At 38.5% G+C, this 26,187-nt stretch overlaps 1 protein-coding gene across 3 annotated transcripts in view; it reads right to left on the bottom strand.

Annotated features, from left to right (window-relative positions):
• Pan3 (PAN3 poly(A) specific ribonuclease subunit) overlaps positions 1 to 26,187 on the bottom strand; it is a 141,973-nt gene that overhangs the window by 107,420 nt on the left and 8,366 nt on the right. For 2 of the 3 annotated variants that reach the window (XR_001175485.1, XM_013027304.1), the window contains exon 4: positions 14,787 to 14,948. The exons of the other annotated variant lie outside the window; for it this stretch is intronic. Coding sequence is in view for 1 of the 2 variants with exons in the window: in XM_013027304.1 (XP_012882758.1) it covers positions 14,787 to 14,948 (162 nt within the window). In the remaining variant the exon portion in view is untranslated. The remainder of the gene's footprint in view (positions 1 to 14,786; positions 14,949 to 26,187) is intronic. 3 annotated transcript variants of the gene reach the window in all.

Here is a 26,187-nt window from a genome sequence, read left to right as displayed (position 1 = left end):
GCCACAGTGCCACTTCCGGCTTTTTTCTTTTTGCTTAAGTGGTGCTAAGGAATCGAACCCAGGGCCTCAAGCATGCAAGGCAAGCACTCTACCACTGAGCCACCTTCCCAGCCCACAGTCTTGTAAGAACAATTATTGTTGGATTTAAGACCCACTGGATAATTCCAGATGATCTCATCTTAATATCTTTTATTTTCTAATACATTTTTCAAATAGAATAAAATTCATGCTATGCGCCCTAGCTCATACCTGTAATCCTATCTACTCAGGAGGCTGATCCCAGTTCAAAGCCAGCCCAGGCAGGAAAGTCCGTGAGACTCTCATCTCCAAGTAACCACCAGAAAACCATAAGTGGTGCTGTGGCTCAAGTCGTAGAGTGTTAGCCTTGAGCTGAAGAGCCCACGAACAAGCCCAGAGTTCAAGCTCCAGGATCAACCAAAAAAAAAAAAAAAAAGATAAAATTCATTCTTTGGGAATTAAGGCATGAACCTATCTTTTTTGATATTACCATTGGTATAGCAATAGAGTTTAGTTGGATATACTGATTTTATATTTATTTTGAACTTAGTTTTTGCATTTAGCTTCCTAGCATGGAGTAGGTTAATTGTAATTTTTTTTCATAGATGTATTTTATAAGAATTCCTTGTATTTCCAGTTTACTGAATTTTCATAAGGAACAGATACTTGATTTTTGTCAAATACTTTCCATCTACTTAGATAATTATGCTGATTTTATTTGGCTAATTGAATTAAGTGACTTTCTAAAATAATAAACCAAGAAACAAGATCTACTTGTTCTAAAGTTTTGCCACTATTATGTAGTCTGTCTTTAAAAAATTTCGTGAACAGAGCTGGGAAGGTAGCTCAGTGGTAGAGCGCTTACCTTGCATGCCTGAGGCCCTGGGTTCGATTCCTCAGCACTACATAAGCAAAAAGAAAAAAGGCAGAAGTGGCGCTGTGGCTCAAGTGGTAGAGCACTAGCCTTGAGCTGAAGAGCTGAGGGACAGCACCCAGACCCAGAGTTCAGGCCCCACGACCAGGAAAAAAAAAAAAAAAATTTGTGAACAATCGATTTCTCAGTACCACATAAACAGAAAAGGCCAGAAGTGGCCCTGTGACTTCAAGTGGTAGAGTATTATAAAAGAAGCTCAGGGACAGTGCCCAAGCCCTGAGTTCAAGTCCCAGTACTGGGGAAAAAATAAAAAACATAAAAAAATTAAAAAAACAAACAGGCCTGTAATCCTAGCTACTCAGGAGGCTGAGATCTGATTATTGCAGTTCAAAGCCAGCCCAGGCAGGAAAGTCTGTGAGACTCTTAATCTCCAATAAACTACTCGAAAACGGGAAATGGCACTGTGGCTCAAGCGTAGATTGCTCGCCTTGAGCTGAAGAGCACAGGGACAGTGCCCAGGCCCAGAGTTCAAGCCCCACGACCAACCAAAAAAAACGAAAACAAAACAAAACAAAAAAAAAAAATGAACAGGCTTCTGGTTTCATTAACTTTTTTTCCATTGTTACCATTTTCTATTGATGCTGATATGATTTTCTTGTGCTTTAGGAGGATTCAACGTGTTGTTTTTTTCTAGTTCTTAAGGCTGACTTTATACTCATGGATTTTAGAATCCTTTTTTTTTTTTCCCCCTGCTAGTCCTAGGGCTTTAACTCAGGGCCTAGGCACTGTACCTGAGCTTCTTTTTTTGCTCAAGGTTAACACTCTACCACTTGAGCCACAGTGCCACTTCTGGCTTTTTCTGTTTATGTGGTACTGAGAAATCAAACCCAGGGCATCATGTATGCTAGGCAAGCACAATATCACTAAGCCACATTCCCATCCTAGAATCCTTTTCTAATATAGGCATTTGGTGTTACATATGTCTGATTCTGATTTAGTAGTATCCCAAAACTTTTGATGTTTTTTTATTCTATTCAGTTCAAAATACTTCTCAGACTAGGATTATGGCTTAGTGGTAGAGTGTTGGTGTCACATGCATGAAGCCCTGGATTCGATTCCTCAGTACCACATAAACAGAAAAAGCCAGAAATGGTGCTGTGGCTCAAGTGGTAGAGCAATAGCTATAAGCGAAAGAAGCTCAGGGACAGTGCCCAGGCCCTGAGTTCAAGCTCCAGGACTAGCAAAAAAAAAAAAAAATCTCAGCACTGAAGCCTGCTGAAATTAAAAGAAAGGTAAAGAAGGGTGCTAGTAGGGCTAATTTTGATCAGGACACATTGTAATGCCAGAAATCTGTACGATATGAATTCTTTTAAATTTACTGGCGTGTTTCATGACCTAGCAAAATTCATCTATCTTGGTCAACGTTCCAAGTCACCTTGAGAAGATGTATTTAGTCATTAGTAGGCAGTGCTCTATCAAATGCCAATCACAAAAAACAAATTGGATTTTTTCTTTGGGGGGGGGGGAGTTGCTGGTACTAGGACTTAAACTCAGAGTCTAGGCACTGTGCCTTAGCTTTTATACTCAGGGCTGGTGCTCTACCACCTGAACCACAGCTACACTTCTGACTTTTCTAGTGGGTACCTGGAAATGACTCTCATGAACATTTCTGCCTGCGCTGGCTTCAATATGCAATCCTCTGATTTCTGCATAGTTAGGATTATGGGTGGGATCCACCAGCACTTGGCTAACTTGTAGGTTTTAATTTATTCAAGTTTTCTATCTCACATTGACTGTTTCCTACTATTGAGAGGGAGAAAAAAAGATGCAGTGCCTAATATTGCCTATTTCTCTTTCCATTTCTAGCAGGCTTTATCTCATGTAGTTTAAAGCTATTATTAAAACTGGGTGCCCAGTGACTCACATCTGTAATCCTTGTCAGAAGGCTGAGATCTGAGGATCATGATTTGAAGTCAGCCTGGGCAAGAAAGTCTGTGAGACTTTTACCTCCAATAAACTGGATTCGATTCCTCAGTACCACATAAACAGAAAAAACTGGAAGTGGTGCTGTGGCTCATGTGGTAGAGCACTAGCTTTGAGCACAAAGCAGTTCAGGAACAGCACCCAAGCTCTGAGTAGTTCAAGCTGGAGGGAGGGCGACAGGGGGACGGGGACAAAACAAAAAAAAACCACAACTTATTTTTAGGTACATCAATATTTAAGAATGGTATGTCCATTTCCTTTAAAAAGAAACAAAGTTCAAACTTATGGTCTTCCTGTCACTCCAGTCCCAGACTCTCTTCCAAATAACTCTCTGGAATCAATTTCTACTTTTAAGCCTAGTTAATTCAAGTAATATACAGTTCCAGCTATCTTGAGTAGTGTGGCTCAACTTTAACATTTTTTGTTTTGTTTAAAGTTTCTGTTAGCATCATATAACTGAGACTTGTACTAGGATTTGGTTTCTGTACTTGAACTTGAGCCCCCCTACCCCCCTCCATGTTGTACCACTTGAGGAATGCCTCCACTTCTGGTTTGTTTTTAGACTGGTTAATTAAAAATGAATGCCCAGGGCTGAATCTCAATTCTCAGATTTCAGCAGCTATGATTATTTACATGAGCTACTAGCACTCAGCAAGCCTATTATGATTATTGGCATGAACTACTAACACTCAACAAACCTATTATAATTCAACCTGAAAATCACTTCCTCTTACTGTGATGTTCGGACAATTTAATGTCTCAATAATGTAATTGTTTCACTTGATGTTCTTTTTTACTCCTCTCTCTCATTCTGGGATCCATTGAATATTTTTATGATTTCCTTTTATACTCTTGCTTCACTATTAACTGAAAATCTGTTCTATTACTGTGGTGGTTGCCTTAAATTTCAAGTATGTATCTGTAGCTTATCACCAACTGTATTAACATCTTCTAGGAATGCCATATCAAGACATCAGAAACTATACAAAAGAAACTTTCTTACCACCAAGATCATGATGGTACCATAGGTAGTTCTTCCTGAATCTGTTGGTCTTGGGTTTTTTTTTGATCAGTCACACGGCTTGAACTCTGGGCTTGGGCTCTGTTCCTGCGCTCTTCAGCTCAAGGCCAGTGCTCTACCACTAGAGCCTCAGCACCACTTCCAGTTTTCGAGTGGTTTATTGGAGATAAAGAGTCTCACAAACTTTCCTGCCCAGGATGGCTTTGAACCACAATCCTCAGATCCTGAGTAGCTAGGATTACAGGCGTGAGCCACCAGCACCTGGCTTGGTCTTGAAACAGATACCTTCCAACTGTATCTTCACAATGTCTTTCTGTGTATTCAAATCATATATAGTCTCTCTTCCTTGTTTTATAAGGCCAATAGTCATACTGCGTTAGGGTGCCATCCTTATGGCTTAAACTTAATTAAACCTTAATTAATTTAACCTTAATTAAATCTGTAAAGATTCCTATCCAAATAGTTACATTAGGGTTTAGGGTTTCAACATATATGAGCAATGGGCATAATTCAATCCATAATACTGACCCTGACCATCATCTAATTATCTTTACTACCTCAGATACAGTAGAAGGTCGCCAATTATACTTCTATTTCTCCTCTCCAACATTCTGCTATTGTCCTATTTTTTTTACATGTTTATAAATACTGTAAGTTCATTGTTACTACTCTGGGTCTCAAAAATTACTTTTGAAAAAACTTAAGTAGTTTCTCGTATTTACTCACAGTTTCTGGTGACGATCCAGATTTCCATAGGGAATTACTTTCCTTCTATCTTCTTTTAGTATTTATTGAAATAGATCTGTTGGTAGTGAATTCTTTCCAGCAGTCTATACATGTATCCCAGACTGGCCTTGAAACTGGTGTTGTAATTATAGAAGCATCCCAGTCTGTCACTCTGTAAGGTTTTTAATGTCTCAAAGCATTTACTTCATTTTCTCATTTCTTTCATTTGTTTTGCAGTGCTAGGGACTGAATTGAGGGCCTTGGGAAAACACTGAATTATACCCACAGCTATTTTGCTATTCACAAAATAAATTTAATATAAATTTATGTTTCACAATAAATAGAACCTTTCACCAACATAACAGTTATACTCTCTCTCTCTCTTTTTCTTTCTCTCTCTCTCCAAAACCATGAAATTAGCATTGCTGTGATAATTATATACCTAACTTGAATTTACTCATTTGGCATTCCTATAAGACAATTTTTTCAAAATACAGAATCTTAGGCTGATATTTTTTTCTTCTTGTATTGTATGGATACTGCTCCAGTATGGTTTATATTTTTCCCCCCCGATCGTGGGGCCTGAACTCTGGGCCTGAGCGCTGTCCCTCAGCTCTTCAGTTCAAGGCTAGCCCTCTACCACTTGAGCCACAGTGCTACTTCCGGCTTTTTTTTCCTGCTTATGTGGTGCTGAGGAATCAAACCCAGGGCCTCATGCATGCAAGGCAAGCACTCTACCACTGAGCCACCTTCCCAGCCCTGGTTTATATTAGTTCTTTGGCTCCTAAAAATGGTTTTCTTTTCTGTAGGACTGTCTTTGATGTGGCTAGATGTAACTTTTTTCATGTTTCTTGAGTTTGAGGTTCATTTGGCTCCTTGGATCTATGAATTTATAGTTTACCTCACCTTTGGAATAGACATGTCCATTATTTCTCAAAATATTTTTTTAAACAATCACTTGCCTCTCTAGGTGCTCCAATTACTAGTATAATGGGCCACTAGATGTTATTCCATACCTTTTTCTCTACATATGGTTAGACATTTGTATTCCATATGGACAATACATAAAAGTACTGCTCTAAGCACTAACACACAGTGAGACCAAAGGAGCATACTCTTAGGAAAGGAACTCAAAAGTACAATGCCAATGTGCATCTGATCATATAAAATAATAGTTATTAAAATGAACTTCAGAAATGCAAACAAGTTTTCTCTTTATTGCTTTTTCATTTTCTTTTCAGTCTTGTTCATTTATAGCTTTGTGGGAGGGGGAGGCACAGAAATGGAAGGACAAACTAAACAAATACAGCAGTGATACTCACTAGAAACTATGTTTAAAATGAACTATACAAGGGCTGGGAAGGTGGCTCAGTGGTAGAGCGCTTGCCTTGCATGCATGAGGCCCTGGGTTCGATTCCTCAGCACCACATAAGCAAAAAGAAAAAAGCCGGAAGTGGTGCTGTGGCTCAAGTGGTAGAGAGCTAGTCTTGAGCTGAAGAGCTGAGGGACAGCGCCCAGGCCCAGAGTTCAGGCCCCACGACCAGACCCAAAAAAGAAAAAAGAAAAAAAATGAACTATACAAATTGTGAGTGGGGGGAGAGGAGAGGGAAGGGGTGACACTGTCCAAAATGAAATGTACTCTTTACCTGACTTATGTAACTGCAACACCTCTGTACATCACCTTTATAATAACAATTTAAAAAAATAAAAGCACATTGTATGGAGAAGATGCATACACACACACACACACACACACACACACACACACAAAATAAGTTCACAGGATAGCAATTCACAGGTGTACAATGTACACCTGAATTCAATTCCATACACCCGAACAAAAGTCTAAGCAACATTATATGCAATGTGCTATGTACTACAAGTCTATATGGCAAGTTATATAACTAATTAATTGGAACAATAGAAAGAGCTAGGGAAAAAAGTGAGCAGTAACAGCATTGCACAACCTAAGTCGCAAAATCATATGCTTAAGTTGAACATTAAAGTGACAAGTTTGCAGGTTGGGGAGCAATACAATGCCTGCATAGCAAAAATGAAACCTTGAAATCAAACCCAGCTAAAGACCAAAAGATAAAGACAATGACCAATTTCCTGAATCAAGACAAGAAAGGAGTATTACCCAACACATGTTCAAAGAGAATGCCCAAAGGCAGAAGCCAGAAAAAGCCTTTTATCTCTCATGAAACTTGCAAGGTTCCACAAGTAGTTCAGTAGGTCTACAGAAATAAATAAAAACAAGACAACAAAGGCGAGAAGCAACAAAGATGAAAAATAACAAAGGTGAGAAATAAGATCAGATATGAGAGGTTAAGACCAGAAATAGGAAAATAGACAAGAATATGACAGGAAGATGAAGGAAGATCCAAATTATGTCAGTAGCAAGAAGAAACAATTTGAAGTAATACAAACAAGTTTTCAGAAGATGAATGATGTGGTAGAGATCAAAAAGAAAGAAGAATTAAGAAAAGCTCAGAAATGAGTAACATCAATAACAAAGCTAGATAGTGAGCAGATAATTTTATGAAGGAATGTGTTCAGATATGTGTGAATGAAAAACATGTTTGAGAGCAGAGGATAGTTTCTAAACTAGAAAGACAGCCAAAGGACTAGGAGAAGATCTTCATCAGTAATACATCTGACAAAGACATAGTATCCAGAATATACAAGGAGCTCAAGAATTATTAGCCCAAAGCTAATAAACCAATCACTAAATGGGCAAAGAGGCTATGGAGAGAATGACTTCCCAGAAGAAGTAAGAATGGCAAAGAAACACATGAGGAAATGCTAGTCACCCCTGGACATAAAGAAAATATAAATCAAAATGACTGAAATTCCATCTCATTCCCAAGCCAACATAATGAATTCAAACAACAACAAATGCTGGAAAGGAGCCCTACTGCACTGTTGGTAGGAATGTCAAACTAGTACAACCACTGTGGACAGCAGTCTGGAGTTTCCTCAAAAAACTAAAACATAGATCTTCCCTAGACCCAGCCATACCAATCCTGAGCATCTAGAACATCACAAACCAGAATACCATAGAGATACAATCCATGTTCGCTGCTGCACTACACAATAGCCAAGTTACAGAAACAGCCCAGATGTCCTTCAATAGATGAGTGGATAAAAAAAAAAATTCAGTACATATTCACAATGGAATTTTACACAGCAATTACAAAAGCAGTATGTCATTTGCAGGGAAATGGATGGACCTAGAACAAACTGTGTTAAGTAAGGTAAGCCAAGTTCAGAGAGACAAATGACAAATGTTTTCTCTCATATGTGGAAGCTAGATCTAAAATATTAGGACCTGATAAACTATACAGGACTCTATAGACATTTACCCACAGTAAGACCAAAGAAGCAGACTCTTAAGGGAGGAATACAAAGGCACAATGCCTATGAACCTCTGATCACATGAAATGTTTATAGAATTAAACTCCAGGAAATGGTCTTTCCTTTGTTGTTTTTGTTTTCTTTTCTTTTTGTCGTTTGTCTATCTTTGGGAGGGTAAGGGGGACACAGAAACAGAGGGACAAAGGGAGAATAAATGTAGCAGTGGTACTCACTAGACCATATGTTGAAAATGAACTATACAATTTGTGGGTAGGGATGGGAGGGTAAAACAGACAGCAAGGGAGGGGTGGCATTGTCCAAAATGAAACGTACTCATTATCTGACTTATGTAACGGGAACCCCTCTGTACATCACCTTTCTGGTCATCGTCAGTCATAGGGCTTGAACTCTGGGCCTGGTTACTGTCCCTCAGCTCTTCAGCTCAAGGCAAGCGCTCTACCACTTGAGCCACGGTGCCACTTCTGGTTTTCTGGTGGTTAATTGGAGATAAGAGTCTCACAGACTTTCCTGGCTAAGCTGGCTTTGAACCAGGATCCTCAGATCTTAGCCTTCTGAGTAGCTAGGATTACAGGCGTGAGCCACCAACCCCCGGCTATACATCATCTTTATAATAACAATTTTTTTTAAATCACATTAAGAGAAATTGGTAAATGGACAATGGAGTCAGATGGGTCCTCTGACATGTCCAATGGTCTAATAGTTCTCATTCACTTAGAATATTTTGCTGGATGCTTTAAAGCAACAGTAATACTTAATAATTTATGATCCAGGGCTGGGAAGGTGGCTCAGTGGTAGAGCGCTTGCCTTGCATACATGAGGCCCTGGGTTCGATTCCTCAGCACCACATAAGCAAAAAGAAAAAAGCCGGAAGTGGCACTGTGGCTCAAGTGGTAGAGCTCTTGCCTTGAGCTGAAGGACAGTACCCAGGCCCAGCGTTCAAGCCCCACCACTAACAACAACAAAAAAAAAAACACAAGGGCTGGCAATGTGGCTTAGTAGTAGAGTGCTTGCCTACCATGCATGGAGCTCTAGATTCAATGACTCAGCACCACATACCACATACACAGAAAAGACCCTAATGGCTCTGCGGCTCAAATGGTAGAGTGCTGGCCTTGAGCAAAAGAAGCTCAGGAACAGTACCTGGCCCCAGAGTTCAAGCCCCAAGACTGGCAATTAATTAATTAATTAATTAGTTAATTAATTAAAAAACAATGAAATAACTCAAACATCAAGTATTATGGAATCAGTAATATATGTAATTTCCTCCAGATATCTGAGGAAGGGAAATCAGCATTTTAGCTATCTCCCAAGGAAAAGAAATGAAGGACTGTGCAGTTTAAGACTCTGAACAATAAGGCAAGGATAACAAGGATCCTGAGAGCTGACAAGGTCATTATGTATAATACAAAAACTCCCATATGATTAGAACCAGTGTATGTCAGATATGTTGACATATAAGGAAAGACAGCCTTGGGAAGGAGGGAAGGGACAAATCCTAAAAAGATTTTACAAAAAACATAGAAGACATTTATGTAAAAGCAGTATAAATAGCCTGCACTGGAGGCATGGGTTAAAGTGATGGAGTGGTAGAGTACAGCTGTGAGTAAAAAAATCTAAGCAAGAGCTTGAGGCAGTAAATTCAAGCCCCAGTACCAACACAGCAAAAAAAAAAAAAAGCATAACCATATCTGTAGCTGCAAAGATAATGCAGACTTCTGTAAAACAGAGACAGAAGGCGGTTAAACGCAAACAATACATTAGGAAAATCTCAGGATTTAGAATTAAGTAGATACTGAATAGAATCCTAGACTCTATCACTTACCATCATTAGCCTTTTCTAAAGCACAATTTTCATACCTGTCAAATACAATATTAAATGAATGTTGTCTTTCAACTTTTGGGAAGGAAAACCTACCTAAAATCACAGAGGGGAAAGAGGGAGAGAGCAACCATAGGGGGGAGAGAAGAGAGAGGGAGAGTGTGATCACAGGGGGAGAGAGGGAGAGAGAGAGAGAGAGAGGAGAAAGGGAGAAGAGGAGAGAGAGATCACAGAGGGGAGAGAGGGAGAAGGGGAAAGAGGGGGAAAGAGAAGGAAAGAGGGAAAGAGGCAGAGAGGGAGAGGGAGAGATAAAAGAGCAGAAGTGTTCAGAGCTGATGGCTCAGGCCTGTAACCCTAGCTACTTAGAAAGCTTAGATATGTGGATTGCATTTTGAAACCAGCCCAAGCAGAAAAGTCTGTGAGACTCTTATCTCAAAAAAAAAAAAAAACCTACTCAGAAAACAAAAAAAAAACACAAGTGAAGGGAGTAGTAGCTCAATTGGAAGAACACCAACAGTGAGCAAAAGAAAAAACCCCACGTACAATATCTAGGCGCCAAATTCAAGCCCTCAGATTGTCCCACCAACACTAAAACAAAAGAGCAGAAATTGCTCCTTGGATCCCCCCACCTGAGGACTATACATACACAGACAATTTTTATCAACATTTCAGGCAGCCACACAAAGAATAAACCCTTTTCCTGCAAAGCTACAAGAGACCTTTAAAAAATATTTCTTTGGCTCTTAAGTAGTAGCAATTAGAAACAGATAATTATTATTTTTAAATAGTTGTGTCAAAACCCTTGTGTACAGTATCTTTACAATATATATATATATATATATATATATATATATATATAAACAGTTGTGCAAAGAAATTTCAATTCAACATGTAATTTTTTTTTTTTGGCCTGTCATGGGGCTTGAACTCTGGGCCTGGGCACTGTCCCTCAGCTCTTCAGCTCAAAGCTAGAGCTCTACTACTTGAGCTACAGTGCCACTTCTGGTTTTCTGGTGGTTTACTGGAGATAAGAGTTTCACAGACTTTCCTGCCTGGGCTGGCTTTGAGCCTCAATCCTCAGATCTCACCTCCTGAGTAGCTAGGATTACAGGCGTGAGCCACTGGCGCCCGGCTCAACATGTAAATTTATTTGTACAGTCCATTTTGATCTGTGTCACCCTCCTATCATTCTTCCCCTCCCATCTACCCCAATGTTACCCATCCTCTCAAGATTCTTAGTTCTATTTTCATGTATATTGAGCAGGTATTCATATTCATTGAGTCCATATATTTTTAAATGGAAATACAAACCACTGTCTTATAAATGGCATGTGCAGCCTATCAAGAGGCTTTATCTAAGATTCTTGGAAGAAAATAAATCAAAAGATTACAATAAAATGATAGGATGGGAATCACTGGCAAGATACTACAATCATTTATAATATTCCAGCACAGAAGGAGTAAGTGCAACATGAATATACTGCCTCCGGACTTTAAACACCAGACTGAGATGTTATCGTTCAATTTTTTTGCTGGCTGATTAGTTTTTGTTTTCAGAAATAGAAAAAGGAAGTGAAAAAAGTCCAAGGTGTTGGGTCAAGATTAGGAAATCAATGTAAAAAATGCTCAAAGTCTAGAAAAAAACTAAATAAAATGTCACTGAGATAAAGACATACTACAAGGAAAAAGCACTGGTCTTCTAAATGTTATAGTTACTCCTAACCACATACATTTCATGTCTAGAAATCTATGGAAGCATTTATTATTTTCAAAACAAGGTGTCTTTCAAATACTTCAGTTAAACCATTTATATAATCCAAACAATTCTGGTCCTTTTTATTCCAACTAGAGATACATCATACAGAAATGAGATTTTGAATCTGACAAATATAGCTTCAAATTTCTCCTCCTCTACTCTTTTTTTTGTTGGTTGTGGGGGCTGAACTCTGGGCCTGGGTTTTGTCCCTCAGCTCTTTAGCTCAAGGATAGCACTCTACCACTTGAGCCACAGCGCCACTTCCGGCTTTTTCTGCTTATGTGGTACTAAGGAATCAAACGCAGGGCTTCATGCATAAAAGGTAAGCACTCTATCTGTGAACGGACCTTCCCAGCCCCTCCTCCTCTACTCTAAACCTAGCTCTCTCTGAGTAAAAGCTTCTTCATTTAGCAGTAACATTTAAAAACAATAAGCTATTAAGAAGACCAAAAGACTCTACACGGGAAAAGCTTATTCTTAGTACCTGACACAAATTTGCCCTTTTAAAAAGCATAGTTGGCCAGACACTGGCAGTTCAAGCCTGTAGTCCTAAGCAATACAGGAGAGGTTGAGATCTGAGAATCAAGGTTTGAGGCCAGCCTGTATAGGAAAGTCTATGAGACTCTTATCTCTAACTACAAAAAAGCAGGAAGTGGAGCTGTGGCTCAAGTAATAAGAGTGCTAGTATGAAGCGCAAAATCCCAGGGATAGTATCTAGGCCCTAGTTAAATCCCCAGGACCATTACCAAAAAAAAAAAAAAAAAGGCTATAATTTTGAAAAAGAACAAATGTTTCTTTTCTTCCCTTAAAATTAGAGAAGACCTAAGGAAACAAATGGAACAAAATAAAAATAAAAAGACTAGTATATCTGGCTGTAAATTCTTTTTAATTTTATGGCAAAAAAATTAAATCATATTAAAAGGTAAATATCAAAGCCAAAAATCAGTATCAAACTAATTTATATTCAATTGATATGAAATCAGATTTACATAGATTGTTTTTCGTCTACAATAAAACTACTACGGGAAAAAGAAACAGAATATACTGGCATACTCTTTGTTCTTAATACTCTACTCCAAGGCCTCAGTTTAGGGATCCCAAAGATAAGGGAGATTAGATGGGTATTTTTCAATACTTCAACATGTGACATGGGGTTGGGAAGTTGGCTCAGTGGTAGAGCACTTGCCCTGCATGCATGAGGCTGGGTTTGATTCCTTAGCACCACATAAGCAGAAAAAGTCAGAAGTGGTGCTGTGGCTCAAGTGGTAGAGTGTGCTAGCCTTGAGCTGAAGAGCTGAGGGACAGCACCCAGGCCTAGAGTTCAAGCCCCATGACCGGCAAAAAAAAAAAAGAAAAAGAAATGTGACAGATCTATGTGGAGAATTTTAGGGCTTATAACACTGCAAATATGGGGGGTAAATACCGTATGTCCTTAAAAGAAAACAACTATTTGAAGCATAAACTAGTAGTAGTATTTAAAGTATGTATCAGGTTCATGACACCTGTTCAGTGTTAATACTAGCTGTTTGAATGTTCTACTAGCTGTTTTAATTAAAACTAAAGTTTAACAAATATAGTCTTATTCTAACAATCATTTTTTCAAGCCATGCTAAAAGAGGCACTTCAGAACCATCTCTAGAATCAGGGCAGAGAGGTCAAAATAGTATCCATACCTCTGCATTAGACAGTCTCTATCACAGCTGCTTTTAATAGTTGGGGCCCAATGTATTTTCAGACTTTATTGTGAAAACTCAAAAGCAACTATAATAACCCAAGTTAATTATCTTTCCCACTGATCTCAAAGACAAGAAAAATTTAGTTAAAACTATATTACTATTCATAATATATCCAAACTTTCTAATTTAAAGTACACTGTTCCCTTATTTTCAGAAAACCACTTCCAAAGTCAACAGGGACAAATGTCATATTTTGCTATATTCCTGGAAAAATGTCTTTATTCTTGTATCCAAAGCATTTAGTTATTGCTACCATATTAATATTGAACACAAAATATTGTAGGATTTCTTTTGAAGTTAGATAGATATAAAACGAAGCTATTTTGTTAATGTAGCATATTAACAAAGTTATCCCTACTATATGACTGGCAAGTGTAATAATTATAATCCAAGTTAAAAATGGAACACAAATTATTTTGTAGGTCATTTACAATGTTATGTAGAAGCTAGTCATTGACCTACAAAACCTCATTTTCATTGTTTGGCATTATTAGGATAGTCAAAGTCTGACATATCTGTAATAACCCTATGAAAACATACTGCTAAAGCTTGTTTCTTTAAATAGCTTTTATTTCCTATTAACAATGTACAAAGACATAACATAGAACTTTCCAGTGTTCAAATACCAAATAATAAAACTTATTCTTATAATATATTTTATAATATGTTTTGAGTATTAGTACCCTAAGTAACCTAGACGTGCTGGGTTTGATCCCCAGCACTACCAAAAAGGGGAGAAAAAAAAAGGCTTCAAATGTTAACAAAATATAAAAGAAGAATTAAAGTTGGGTGCTAATGGCTCAGACCTGTAATCCTAGCTACTTAGGAGGCTGAGATCTGAGGATTCAGTTCAAAGTCAGCCCAGGCAGGAAAGCCTATAGAAGACTTTTATCTCTAATAAACATTCAGAGAAAGCCAGAAGTGGCCTGCGGCTCAAGTGGTAGAGTGCGAGCCTTGAGCACAAAGAGGCTCACAGACAACACCCAGCCAGAGTTTAAGCCCCAGGACTGGAAAAAACAAAACAATTAAAAAAAAAAAAAGAAATACACTTTCCAAAGTAGGAAAAAGTCAAAACTCTACAAATACAATAACATGTAGTTAGGCTGGGCACAGTCATTCACAATTGTTATTATGTTCAAGGATAGCCAGGGCCAAAAACTCGGTGAGACTCCATCTGAGCAAAAAAAGGTGGAACAGGACTAGACAACACAGATAGCTCCAGGCAAAAAAAAAAAAAGAGAGACCCTATCTGAAAATAACTAAAGCAAAAATAAATAGGCCAAGGATGGGAGTTTTGAGTTCAAACCCCCAAGTTTAGGTAATGGGTTATTAACTTTACTATGATGTAATTTTTTCAAATCACCTCAGTATTTCAGCTGAGCCATCCAATCCTTTCATACCCACCACCCCCCACAGACACAGAAGGCAGCCAAGATATTCATTTTCAAAGAATGTCTAATAAAATTATTTTTTACCTGTAAATTGTTTTCTGTGACTCTGTTCCACCAAACCATATTGATGGGTACTCCTGATTTACACCTGTCAGCAAGGCAGCCAATAGGGTTCTTTGCTTTCCGTGCCTTTGATCCCATAGGAACTAGCCTCTCCTCCAGCATCCCCAGGCGATACTTCCTTGGCTAGGAAAAAGAAGGAAAGAGACCAGGCCACTCCTACATCCCCACACTAGTCTAAACTAAAGTAACTAACATATAGATGGTATCAGGAATGATGGGATAGGAAACAAGGAAAATCTTTAAGACATTCTAATGTCCATATCACTCCCACCAGCTCCCACCATTCACCCCTAAGATAACCCATAGTACTAGCAGAATAAGTAATATATAAAACATTAGTTGTTTCAGATGTACTGTAGCCTGATTTTGAGGCTACTTAATGAATAAAAATGAACTAAGTAAATACTTTACAACTATTTCCCCCACTAGAACTTACCTATTTTTACTGTATTTATGAAGAAATGGCTTCAAGGACATACAATACAAATTTTTAAATTCTGCAAACTTTATCTTTCTTAGCAACTCATCATGCTAACCTTATTTCCCAATGAGAACTATCCCCCAGTTAAAGGAAGCTAGCTGCTGATGCTAAGGAATGACTTAATAAAAAACTATTTTACTGCTGGGCACCAGTGGTTCACACCTGCAATCCTAGCTACCTAGGAAGCTGAGCACCTCAGAAAGTCTGCACTGGCAGGGAAGTCCCTGCAACTTACTTCTAACCAACTACCAAAAAGCTGGAAGTAGAGCTGTGGCTAAAGTGACTGAGTGCTACCCTTGAGCAAAAATGCTAAGAGACAGTCAGTGTCCAGCCCTAGGTTCAAGCCCCTGGATGAGGTGCGCAGGTGTGAATGCATACACGCAACACACACACACACACACACAACACACACGCACGCACGCACGCACACACGCACCCTAAGAAACTTTAGCTTCGATTTCCTGCATGAAGAATAGGAATGTTTCTCTCTCTCTCTTTTTAACTGTCAAGGTGAAGTTTAGAGGGGTTACAGTTACATAAGGTAATAAGTATGCCTCTTGTCAAACTTGTTACCCTCGTTTATTTCTCTTTTTTCCCCACTCATTCCTGCTTTATCCTGTCATACAAAAATAAATCCATACTACAACTTCTATCTTGTGAGATTTTTTGTTGTTGTTGTGAAAACTCCACAAAATGCTCTTCATGAGTGAATGTCAAGGACCTGTGATTTTGAATAGAAACTGGAAAGCTCAGGGAAGCCCTCATCTATCATCTTCCCAGTGACAATGCAGAAATGAGGCAGATGGAGGCTTAGAAAACAACGGACCATTCTTTTTTGCTTCCAAACTCTGCACACAATGCTGCGATAAATATTTCTCCTCTGATGATCATTCAAACTGTTTTGAATTGTTACAATCAATTCTTCATGAACAATTTTGTACATTAAAAGAAACAATTTACTTCTGTTCAATGAACCAGAGTACAAGTCACTCTGTCAAGTGTGTGTATTCAATCTAAAGTACTTAAAAGAAATAATTTCAAGCTACAAATAACACAAATTTCATTCAAAATTCACTAATTTGAATTTCTAATAAACTGTCCAATAAAAATCATAAATGCATCATTATTATAATGAAGTCAGTAAAACATTTTAACTTTACATGTGAAAATTACTAGATATCAGCTGGGCACCGGTGGCTCATGCCTGTAATCCTAGCTACTCAGGAGGCTGAGATCTGAGGATCTCAGTTCAAAGCCAGCCCAGGCAGGAAAGTTTGTGAGACTCTTATTTCCAATTAACTACCAGAAAACCGGAAGTGGCTCAAGTGGTAGAGCGCTAGCCTTGCGCTGAAGAGCTCAGGGACAGCACCCAGGCCCAGAGTTCAAGACCCAAAAGCGACCAAAAAAAAAAAAAAAGGAAAGGAAAAAGGAAAATTATTAGATCACAGCTTCTACAATCTATTGATTACAGCAAATTTGTACTAAACTGTATCTTAAAAGGAATATATTTCTCCTTTAGAAAATAATAAACTGATACATGCTTGAGTTTTAAAAGGAATATATTTCTCCTTTAGAAAATAATAAACTGATACATGCTTGAGTTTTAAAACTGAAGAAAGTTATATTTATTCCTTTCTGTCATGAGTTATAACTGCCAAAAATAGTTAAAATTAAATATCTTTAAATGGGCTGGGAAGGTGGCTCGGTGGTAGAACACTTTCCTTGCATGCAAGAGGCCCTGGGTTCGATTCCTCAGCACCACATAAGCAAACAGAAAAAAGCCGGAAGTGGCTCTGTGGCTCAAGTGGTAGAGCGCTAGTCTTGAGCTGAAGAGCTGAGGGACAGTGCCCAGGCCCAGAGTTCAGGCCCCACGACCGGACCCAAAAAAAAAAAATCTTTAAAAACACACATACACCATAGCTAGAAAATTCCTTAAAGCTTGTGGTATAAGTGGACATGGTAGCTCTTGCCTGTAATACCAACATACAGAAGTCTAGGCAAGAAGAAAAGAACTCAAGTTCAAAGTTAGCCCGAACTACAAAGCCAGATCATATCTCCAAATACCAAAAATTCTAATATAAAAGGAATTAATTTAAAGAAAACATCTGATTCACTTAATGTAAGTTTCAAAAACTTTACAAATAATGCTTATAGAAATTATTCTATGAAAATTAGATTCTCCACCAATGGCCTGTATAATACTGTCTTTAAGGTAGACAAAAAAAAATTAAGCTTCTACTAAGAAAAGCAATGAGATTACCTACCTATATACCATAATTACAATACTATAAAAGATATTTATGATGGTAAAACTAGCTCCACTCTTATGCAATCTTTGACCAATCCAGTAATCCTCTACACATCTAGATTACTAGGAACTTCTGTGGATGAAAAGATATATACTTCATAATTTACACGCCTCACATTTTAAGTGAGACGATTTTAAATCAAATTCTAGCTAGTTAAATCCTTGGAGAGAGCATAATATTAAACTTACACATTTTTGTATTCAGGTAGAAAACTAAAATGATGACATATAATGATTGTCTGTTTTCTCTGGGGGGGAATATGTATATTTAAGAAAATACTAGCTGGGTGCTGGTGGCTCACGCCTGTAATCCTAGCTACTCAGGAGGCTGAGATCTGAGGATCACAGTTCAAAGCCAGCCCGGGCAGGAAAGTCCGTAAGACTCTTATCTCCAAAAACCACTAGAAAACTGGAAGTGGCACTGTGGCTCAAGTGGTAGAGCTCTAGCCTTGAGCTGAAGAGCTCAGGGACAGCATCCAGGCCCAGAGTTCAAGCCCCACAACTGACCAAAAAAGAAAATACTGTGCTATCACAAAAATCCAACACATACTGTTTGTTTAAAATCACAACCTGCCAACAAAACTTATACAAATTGCAGTCCAACCAAATTGCAGTCAGACTCACTTTTTGTTTTTTGGTTTTGTTTTGTTTTGTATTGCCAGTCCCAGGGCTTGAACTCAGGGCATTGTCCCTGAGCTTCTTTTGCTCAAGGCTAGCACTCTACCACTTGAGCCACAGAGCCATTTCCAGTTTTTTTCTGCTTATGTGGAATTGAACCCAGGGCCTCATGCAAGCAAGGCAAGCACTCTACCAACTGAGCCACCTTCCCAGCCCTCAAACTCACTTTTTGATCCAGTTAAATAATCAATGCAGAGCTGGGAAGGTGGCTCAGGCCCTGGGTTCTATTCCTCAGCACCACAAAAGCAGAAAAAAACAAGAGTGGCACTGTGGCTCAAGTAGTATAGCACTAGCCTTGAGGTGAAGAGCTGAGGGATAGCGCCTAGACCCAGAGTTCAGGCCCTATGACCAAAAAAAAAGCAATTCATCTCCTATACAGATATGCATTATAAAGTTTTTAATATATCCAATGTATCATCACTCTCACAAAAAGCCTTCTTTATATAATTATGTTTCTTATTTTTCCAAATAGGAACTCATTTACTGTTTGCTCCCCTTAACCCTAGGCTAAAAACCTGTAACTAACATTTTTCCTCTTAGGTAGAGATCTCCAAACATATACCTTTACAAAGTGTTTTCCAGTGAACAGCCAGAGATTAAAGTCTAATCCAAAAATAAAAACTCCTAGGTAATACTGAAAAGATCCAAAGTATAAATACCAGTCAATATACCATGACAGGCAGGGTGTATTGGTGGCTCATACATATAATCCTAGCTACTTAGGAGGCTGAGATCTGAGGATCATGGTTCTACACCAGCCCTGACAGGAAAGTCCATGAAATTCTTATTCCCAATAATCACCAAAATGCTAGAAGTGGAGCTGTAGATCAAAGAGCTAGAGAACTACCTTGACCAAAACAGTCCATACACGGACAGTGCACAGGTCCTGAGTGTAAGCCCCAGGACCAAGACACACAGACAAACACACACTCAATTTTACAAAAGATTTTTTTAATTTTGTGGGAAAAGTGAGCAGAGACACCATCTCAATAAATAAGCTGAACATTACAACTTATACTTGTAACATGAGCTACCAGGAAGCAGGAGACAGGAAATTTTCTGATAACTAAAAACACAAAAAAACTGAGAGCACAATTCAAGTCAGCCTGAGTTTAAACCTCAGCACCATCAATAATGTAAAATCACTTGGAATATTATTGCTTAGCAAGACAAAAACTTCAAAAAACTCAACTCATTCATAATTTTTCATATTATTTTACTTTAAAGTAGAACCAAAGTGCAAGACTTAGTGAAATAAATGCTAAAGTTGTTTAAATATTTAGAGTGAAAGGTTTTTAAGTCAAGAAAGTTATTTCTGCAATAAGCCATCACCTGTAATGATGCTTATTGTTTTAATAATTTCAGTCCCTTACCAAAAGCAATCATCACTATAAATTACCTACTTGGAAAAGTTTTCCTTTTGCTTAAATTCAATCTTGAAATGAAAAAACAAAAACAAAAACAAAAACAAAAACCTGGTCTAATAGCCATGCATCCATACTTACAATCCCAACTATGTAGAAGGTAGAGGTAGGTCAGAATACCAGGCTAGTCTCCCCAGCAACATTACAATCATGTTATTCTAGCTAAACCTGAAATTACTCAAATCATTTGAATCTTATTGGATGCTTTGAATCATGAGAAACAACAGCTAGAAGATGTAATTCAAAGAAACAAGAGTTTCTCCTTCCCATTTTGAAAATTAAAGAACGAATTTGAAGACTGTAACAGAGTTGAGGAAAACAGCATGGTTTTGGCTAAATTTTACCTTAAACTTAGGCTAACATGTTAGCATGTTACCTTCCTACGAAAACAGATAAAACACCAGTAAGAACAAGTTCTTGATACCAGTTATTGCATTTTGTAACCACAGTAGAGTGTAAAATGCCTAATCAGCATCTTAAGTCCAATATTTGGTTTTACTATACTATTATTATATAAACAAATTGAAAAATCTCCAAAGCTGGAAAACCAAGTGACGATTATGGTTAACAGTCCTACATGAGGGACTAGTTTCAGTTCATATGTTTAAATATGGTAAAATCAAAAATCCTATCACACACATACCTTTAAAAATAAAAACTATTTTTTAGTCAATCAGTAGGACAAAATTCCCTTGTAATACATGAATTTAAATCTATTTCAACAAAATAGGTGTTCACTGCACACCACCAGACATGCTGGTGGGCTCATGTTTGTAATCCTAGTTTCTCAGGAGGCTGAGATCTGAGGATTGCAGTGGGAAGTTAGCTAGCCTGGGCAGAAAAGTCTGTAAGAATCTTATCTCCAATTAACCACCAGAAAACCAGAAGTGGCAGTGCAGCTCAAGTGGTAGAGTGCTAGCCTTAAGGTGAAGAGCTCAGAGACAGCACCCAGGCTCAGAGTTCAAGCCCCATGATCGACAAAAAAAAAAGAAAGAAAAAAAAAATTGATTCAGACATAAGGATAAATAAGAAACAAACAAATAAATAAATAAGACAAAAATATGTTAGGTCTACTGAAGTGGAAACACCTAGTCATTTTTAAGGCAAGTTAGTTGCTAATAAGTATTCAAATTCATTAAAAGAAAATGACATCTGTGTTCAAAATTACTAACTCATCAGATTGGGGATCACTATGTTAACAGAAATAAGGTTAATATTTTATTCCTTTTAAAGCATTTAAAACAATGTGAATTAGAATGACAGTTCAAAACTGATAGCATAAGTTACTTGTGAAAACCAAAATACAAAATGAGGAATTAATGTAAAAATCTGTTTTTTTTGGTCGGTCGTGGGGCTTGAACTCTGCTTGGGCAGAGCGCTCTTCAGCTCAAGGCCAGCTCTCTACCACCTGAGGCACAGCGCACTTCCGGTTTTCTAGTAGTTTATTGGAGATAAGAGTCTCACAGACCTTCCTGCCCAGGCTGGCTTTGAATCACGATCCTCAGATCTCAGCCTCCTGAGTAGCTAGGATAACAGGCATGAGCCACTGGCGCCCAGCTAAAATGTAAAAATCTAATTGCAGAACTTTCAATCTCTAATTTACAAGAGCTCATACAACAAATTTTAAAAAAGGATAGCCCAATAGAAAAGATGTGAACATCAAACACCAATAGCCAATAAAAACAAAAGACGTTCAAAAGCACTAGGAATCACAAATAAACAAGAAACTTTGCATACAAAATTACAAATATATAAAAGATAGTAATATCTCAGTGTTTGCAACAATAGAAAAAAACAGAACCTATAATTAGGAATATAAATTTGTGCCACATTCTGAAAAACTGAACTCTTACAGTTGTGTGCTCTTGCCTCAGAAATTAGGTTGTTAGAAACTAACACTGAATGGGGCTGGGAGGGTGGCTAAGTGGTAGAGTGCTTGCCTCAAATGCATGAGGCCCTGGGTTCAATTCCTCAGCACCACATAAGCAGAAAAGGCCAGAAGTGGTGCTGTGGCTCAAATGGTAGAGTGCTATCCTTGAGCTGAAGAGCTGAGGCCAGGCCCAGAGTTCAGTCCCCATGACTGACACAAACAAACAAAAATTAACACTGAAATAACATTACTGGAAAAGTAGTAACCATTAAAAAGAAAAAGCTTTATTTTCTTGGAATCACCCATAGCCTTTCTCCATTATCTCATGGTTTTTCACCTAATGAAAACTCAGTCATTGTACTCTCCTCATACTACCTTACATAAGAGATTTTTTCCCTTTCATCTGAAATATAATTAAATATTACCCATCTTATTCTAAGTTCTTAAATCTTCCAATTCTAAAATGAAAAAAATTCAAAGAATTATTGGAATCATTAAATAACAAAATGTGAGATTTTTAACAGAATATGTAAATTTCCTATATTACCTGTAATAAAAAATCATCCAACATAAAATCAAACTTGTTCCAAAAAAATAGGAGTTATTACAATGACTTTCTCCAAAGTTAAAGGATGTGATTAAGAAGCTAACAGGAAACTACTGTAGAGAGGGGAATACAATGCTTAGGACATGAGGGGCTTCAACACCTCAAGGCTGACATCTTCTGATCAGCCACAGACTTACTTTTCCAGACAGGCTAATCCCAACTAAGTGGAAAATGGTATTTAAAAATAGTTTATTTCCAAACAAGACTTGAAAATGACCATCCAACATTATGTACCAATATTAGCTACCATTTATTGGGCCTTCTGTGCCAAAAAACATATCCCACAGTCCTCAAAACAAATGTACACGAGCACTATGCATGCTAATTCTTCATTTTGAAAATGAAGACAGTTTACAAATTTAAAGACCCAAAAATAATCAGTGAAGAAAAGGATATTAAAATTTAACTGCCTTGTATCCAACTCCAAAATCTAAAATCTTAACTATTCCTTCAAACTACTGGTTTAGTACTATTCTTAATGTTTGCTTTTTGAAATAAGAGGTTCTGAACAACTGTAAGCAGGAATCATGAATGGGTGCTCCCTTGCCTAGGAACTCGGGAGTCCACAAGTTTCTACAAGAGACCATCTATACCACTGAGCTTAAGTTCCATTCCCACCAGAACAAAAATAATAAGTTACCTTTTAAAAACTTTAGAAAGGGGCTGGGAAGGTGGCTCAGTGGTAGAGTGCTTGCCTTGCATGCCTGAGGACCTGGGTTCGATTCCTCAGCACCACATAAGCAAAAAGAAAAAAGCTGGAAGTGGTGCTATGGCTCAAGTGGTAGAGCGCTAGCCTTGAGCTGAAGAGCTAAGGGACAGTGCCCAGGCCCAGAGTTCAGGCCCCACGACCGGACCCAAATAAATAAATAAATAAAAACTTTAGAAAATGCTTTTAAAAAAAAACACCCCATGTTAAACTTAGCAGAAATTATGAAATATTTGTCACCAGTCATCTTTATAGTAATAGATGCAGAGATTTTTTTTAAGATAGAAGTGGGCAAAAGGAGACACAAACTGGATTCAAACAAGGGAAGTACAGAAAAATACTATTAAACTAAAATTTTCTCTCCAGGAGAATAATCTAAAACTGTACCTCCTCCATCAATATCTCTCAATAAGCCACACCAGATGATCTGACCACACTTTCTCATCCTGAGGAGGAGCCAACCAAACAAATATAAATGGAAGATTTGGTAGTTGGTTTCAGGTTTTGCTGTTGTTGTTTTCGCTTTAGGTACAGTGAAGGAGTAAAATAGAATAGGAAGATGACTAAGTGAATAAAAAAGAGAAGAAGTAGGTCATTAGCCTAGCAAGAGACAAGAACACCAGGCACAGAAGATAAAGACTTCTCATTTATGCCTAGGATTTATACCAATCAGATATGTAGTTGATCCATATGTAGTTGATCCATACACAGACTTGGCAAGAAACTTGCATTTCAACATCTATTTTTATTGAAAAGGGCCTAGTTCCCAGAGACATTCTTACACAAGTTTTGTTGTGTTTTTTTTTTTGGGGGGGAGGGGGTCCGGTCGTGGGGCCTGAACTCTGTCCAACAGCTCTTCAGCTCAAGGCTAGTGCTCTATCACTTGAGCCACAGCGCTACTTCTGGCTTTTTTTTTTTCTGCTTATGTGGTGCTGAGGAATCGAACCCAGGGCCTCATGCATGCAAGGCAAGTGCTCTACCACTGAGCCACCTTCCCAGCCCTCTTACACAAATTTTTATTGCTTGTCTAAATCATATTTGAAATCCTGCAACTCAAGTCACTTCATGACAGTCCTTTTACTCATCTATACCCAACTCCCCGCCTCTGTCCCTTCATATCAGTGTTGAAATTTTCATTACACCTACCCTACTACAAAGTTTTCCTCATGTATTAGTCTCTAGTCTATTAGCTCTCATTTTCAACAACTCAGTCTCTTCTAGTGTCTTGGGGGACTTAAATCTCCCACAGAATATAAAGGAAGAATTCAAATTGTTCTACCATATATATTTCTTTTGGGGGGAGTGGGATTGGTCTTGAGACCAAAGGAGGAGGCAACAATGCTTGATTAGAAATGTACTCATTATCTTGCCCACATAATTGTAACCCCTCTGTACGGTATTTTCACAATAAAGAAATAAAATAAAATAAAAAAGGCCAGGAGAGGTAGTGAGCACCTAGATTCCTAAGGAAGCCATAGGTAGGAGGATCACAGTCTGAGGTCAGTAGGGGCAAAAAAGCAAACTGTATTTGAAAAACAACTAAAAACTAGAGGTATAGCTCATTAAGACTAGAGTTAAGGGCTGGGAAGGTGGCTCGGTGGTAGAGCGCTTGCCTTGCATGCATGAGGCCCTGGGTTTAATTCCTCAGCACCACATAAGCAAAAGAGAAAAAAGTTGGAAGTGGCACTGTAGCTCAAGTGGTAGAGTGCTAGCCTTGAGCTGAAGAGCTGAGGGACAGTGCCTAGGCCCAGAGTTCAGGCCCCATGACCGGACCCCCCCCCCAAAAAAAGACTAGAGTTATAGCTCAGAAAATAGAGTGCTTGCCTCTATATCCTACTTCAAACCCCAGTATATGGGAGGAAAAAAAAAAAACAGAATACTCATTTCATTATATTAGTCTGCTTCCTCTAAGATCTATATTATTAGCTCCACAAATATTGAGATCACATTAAAATAATACTTTATTCCCTTATTTTCCTCTAAAATAACTTTTTTTTGGGGGGGGGTCCGGTCATGGGGCCTGAACTCTGTGTCTGGGCACTGTCCCTCAGCTCTTCAGCTAAGGCTAGTGCTCTACCACTTGAGCCACAGCGCCACTACAGGCTTTTTTCTTTTTGCTTATGTGGTGCTGAGGAATTGAACCCAGGGCCTCATGCATGCAAGGCAAGCGCTCTACCACTGAGCCACCTTCCCAGCCCTAAAATAACTTTCTTTTAAAAAGCACACACACTAGCTGCGTATCAGTGGTTCATACTTGTAATCCTATTCAGGAGAATGAGATCTGAGGATCACAGTTCAAAGTCTGCCCAGACAGGAAAGTCCATGAGAGTCTTATCTCCAACTAACTGCCAAAAAGCCACAAATGACATTGTGGCTCAAAATGGTAAGAGTACTACACTTGCGCACAAAAGCTCAGGGAAAATGCCAGGCCATAAATTCAAACCCCAGGATGTGTACACATACACACATACATACACACACACACACACATATGCACGCTCGCACGCACACAACAATACTGTATCTTCCCACTTTCAATCCCCAGTGATTGTTACAACTTTCTCAGAAATAAATGTCAGGGGGCTGGGAAGGTGGCTCAGTGGTAGAGTGCTTGCCTTGCATGCACAAGGCCCTGGGTTCAATTCCTCAGCACCACATGAGCAGAAAAAACCAAAGTGGCAATGTGGCTCAAGTGGTAGAGCACTAGCCTTGACCTGAAGAGCTGAGGGACAGTGCCCAGGCCCAGAGTTCAGGCCTCACACTGTCCAAAAAAATAAATAAATAAAAAATGTCAGGCCAGGCACCAGAGGCTCATCCCTATAATCCTAACTACTCAGGAAACAAAAATGGTACAGAGCCAGTGTAGACATACAAATCTGAGACTCTCATCTCCACATAACCAGCAAAAGCTGGAGAGTTGCTCAAGCAGTAATGTGCCAGCTATGAGTAAAAAATTTTAAAAAACTGTGACTCTAAATTATACTTCATCTTTAAGACACAATATTAAGAGTACTTTTAAATATTTATTATCTTTTCATATATCAGAAATGCTACTTGTCGGGTACTGGTGGCTCATGCCTCTAATCCTAGCTACTCAGGAGGCTGAGATCAGAGGACTGCAGTTCAAAGTCAGCCCTGGCAGAAAAGTCCCTGTGAAACTCTTATCTCCAATTAACCACTCAAAAACTCAAAATGAAGCTGTGGCTCAAAGTGGTAAGGTGCTAGCCTTGGACAAAGGAGCTCAAGGCCCAAGTCCTGACTGAATTCAAGCCCCATAACCGACGGGGG

The sequence above is a fragment of the Dipodomys ordii genome, unplaced genomic scaffold, assembly GCF_000151885.1.
Source record: "Dipodomys ordii isolate 6190 unplaced genomic scaffold, Dord_2.0 Scaffold102, whole genome shotgun sequence".
NCBI lineage: Eukaryota > Metazoa > Chordata > Mammalia > Rodentia > Heteromyidae > Dipodomys > Dipodomys ordii.
This window is presented reverse-complemented; position numbering and strand designations above follow the sequence as displayed.